Source organism: Eurytemora carolleeae, unplaced genomic scaffold (genome assembly GCF_000591075.1).
Source record: "Eurytemora carolleeae unplaced genomic scaffold, Eaff_2.0 scaffold2451, whole genome shotgun sequence".
Lineage (NCBI taxonomy): Eukaryota > Metazoa > Arthropoda > Copepoda > Calanoida > Temoridae > Eurytemora > Eurytemora carolleeae.
Window position 1 is genome coordinate 12,481 of NW_019398336.1, and position 3,047 is coordinate 15,527.

General features: G+C 34.4%; 1 protein-coding gene across 1 annotated transcript; it reads left to right on the plus strand.

Moving 5' to 3' along the window:
• Window positions 1–977: 977 nt before the first annotated feature.
• Window positions 978–2,786, plus strand: LOC111717244 (translocon-associated protein subunit alpha; the record flags this gene model as incomplete). The annotated part of the gene is given in 3 exon segments (XM_023492756.1): window positions 978–1,054; window positions 1,732–1,915; window positions 2,376–2,786. Coding segments are annotated over 3 exon segments (646 nt in total), but the record flags the coding sequence as incomplete, so codon positions are not given.
• Window positions 2,787–3,047: the final 261 nt, after the last annotated feature.

A 3,047-nucleotide genomic window follows, 5' to 3' on the forward strand; every position in this document is an offset into this window, starting at 1 on the left:
TCAAATGAACAAAAAAAATAGACCAAAGGTTTAAAAAAGTTTTAAATGTTTTTAGGAGTCTAAATGAAATATTGTTCTATATATATAGGAACCAACAAAAATGCCTAAACATATATTTTTTGATTCATTTGAACTAATAGCCGCAGCTATATTTAGTTCAATTGAATCAAATTTGGTTCAAAATGAACAATAGTTCAAATGAACAATAGTTCAAATGAACAATAGTTCAAATGAACAATAGTTCAAATTAACAATAGTCCAAATGAACATTATAGTTCAAATGAACAAGTTCAAATGAACAATAGTTCAAATGAACAATAGTTCAAATGACCAATACTTCAAACGAACAATAGTCCAAACGGTAGTAGTTCACGAACAAATTAATTGATATAGAATTTAGTAAATCTAGTAACTCGACAAAAACTGACACGAAATGACGACATTTAGAGATCTAGAGAGAACTAAATTAGAAGGAGTTGCTGCCTTAAACTTCTTCATAGTTGCATATAGTCCATTTTTATCAGTCTCCCTCTAAAATTAAATTTAATACTAAAAAAATAATGTAGTACCCCAAAAATAAGAAAAAACTCGAACTTGTCGGTAAAAAGAATTTAAATTCCACGTCACTTCCTAATAACCGACAACTATTGTGTACAGAAATATACTGCGACTGACAACCGACTAAGCTATCTAAAGTATCATTTCGTATTTTGTTGGTTTACAGAAGCTTATAAACCGGTAGACACACGTCTGCAGTGTTGGAATTAGTCCGTCTGCAATTTTTGGTTCAATTCTAATTTAGATGCCAAGAATGTAAGAGTATGAGCGCTTTCACTTTCAACTTTTCATTATATTTATTTTTATTTACTCACAGAATTATCTCATATCATTTCACTATGTTTAGACCTATTTTATTCATGTGTTAAACTGAAGCAATTTTTCACAATTATTGTTGTATCATAAAATTGTTTTTTTTTCAGATCTCACATTAAACCATTTCAAAATGAAGTTGTTCTCCATCAAAGGAGTTTTATTACTCTTCTTTATTTCTCAGGTAGGTTTTAATATTTAGAATTAACATTACATTATGTAAAATGTCAATTTAGTTCGCATTTAACCCCCCCCCCCCTATTTTTTTTTTACTTTAGGGGTAGATCTTAAAAGGATAAATTTATTTACTGGTTAAGCACTGTCCCATTATTTTTGTTCATACTAGATTTCATTTTATCGATGGGGGGCATTGGACGGAATATATTGTTATCATTATTTTTTCTACCCGAAACCTGATTATTGTAACATTTGTATGATCAGTTCGGACACTTCATTGTTGTAGTTATAATTTATATTTATTCTGACTCAGAAGGCCGGTAATTTCCTAAGAGAAGGATTGGTCTGTCCTAGATAATAGATAATAGTTTTTATTAAGGTTAGGTTAAGACAAATACTTGGCCGCGCGCTGCGGCTATGTCAGGCTATGGGGTTAAAATCGTATACTAGGATCGACCCCACTCCCAGTCCCACCAGCCTGTCCGAGTCGGGGCGTTCGGCCCAGTTATTTTATGTACATTTTTTTACGAAGAGAGGGGGGGGGGCCAGAAATCTTTCTCTATGATTGAGGCCGGTATGCCTTCCATCAGAACCAAACAAATGGTGAAAACAATTTGAGACCGTTGTCTGGGATATAATCTCATGATCTTGTATTGATAAGTTGAAGTACCTTATGATGTTTAGTGTTTGGTTTCTCGTGTAGCCGTGTGTGAGGAGGATGAGCTGGATGAGGAGGAGGAGGAGGGAGCAGTGGAGGAGGAGGGCGGTGAGCTACCTGTAGAGGAGGAAGAGGCCTCTGACAAAACTACGTCACCTGATGCTGACACGATTATTTTGTTCACCAAACCTCCGGGAACTACTAACTTAGGTAAGAATTTAGGCAAAACAATTCTCAAATTATGTAAGAATTGTAAGTAAAGAAATCTAATTAAAATCACAATTTCCTATGTACACTACTAAACTGAATCAACAAATTGAATTTTAATTTCATGGCTTCTATATATGTTCTTAATTCTTACTTGATAATTGTGCTTTTTTCAGTGGATTGTTTCATTCAAATTCGCCCCAGAAATATTAAAGTTTTCCAAGCAGACTATCGGATTTTAAGTATAAAGTTCCCATGATATGATTGGTTTGGGTAAATGGTTTTGTGGAAAAATAGATTAATCTTGAGATTTAAGGAAAAAGACCAAAAAAGTTTTATAATTAATTTATTATTTTTAACTAATATTGTTTGGGTTCGGACTAGGCAACTTATTTAGGAAAAATAAAAATAAAAATGGTTGTTTTCATTTATTACAATTATTTGTAATCTAAATATTTTTTAGAGTTGCCCGCCGGTCAGATTACGGAATTCCTGGTCGGGTTCACTAACAAGGGAGATCAGGAAATGGTCCTGGACCACGTCGAAGCATCCCTCAGATACCCCATGGACTTCACCTACCACATCCAGAACTTCTCCGCCATTGCCTATAACAAGGTCGTCAAATCTAAGCAGGAGGCGACTGTCGCTTACTCCTTCATTCCTGCCGACGCATTCGCCGGTCGCCCCATCGGTCTTGTGATCAACCTGCAGTACAGAGACAGCTTCGGAAACATGTTCATTGATCCCGTGTTCAATGAGACTGTACAGATTGTTGAGTTTGATGAAGGGTTTGACACTGAGACCTTTTTCATGTATATCACCCTGGGAGGAACTGTTGTTCTTCTGCTTTTTCTCGGCTACAACTATATTGCAGGTTAATATTTTAAAGTTTTTTCATTTTCATCCTATGTCACCCAAGGTTACCCATGGATATCCATTCAGTTCAGCCGTTTGGCCAGCTTTAGCATACATTTAAAAATATAATATATATATTATCAATTTATTATTCAATCAAAAAACAGATACACAATATTTCATACACAATCTTTCATGGACCAATCTTCAGTGAGGTCTGTTCTCGACTCTTTATATATTGATATATAGACATATAGACATATAGACATATAGACATATA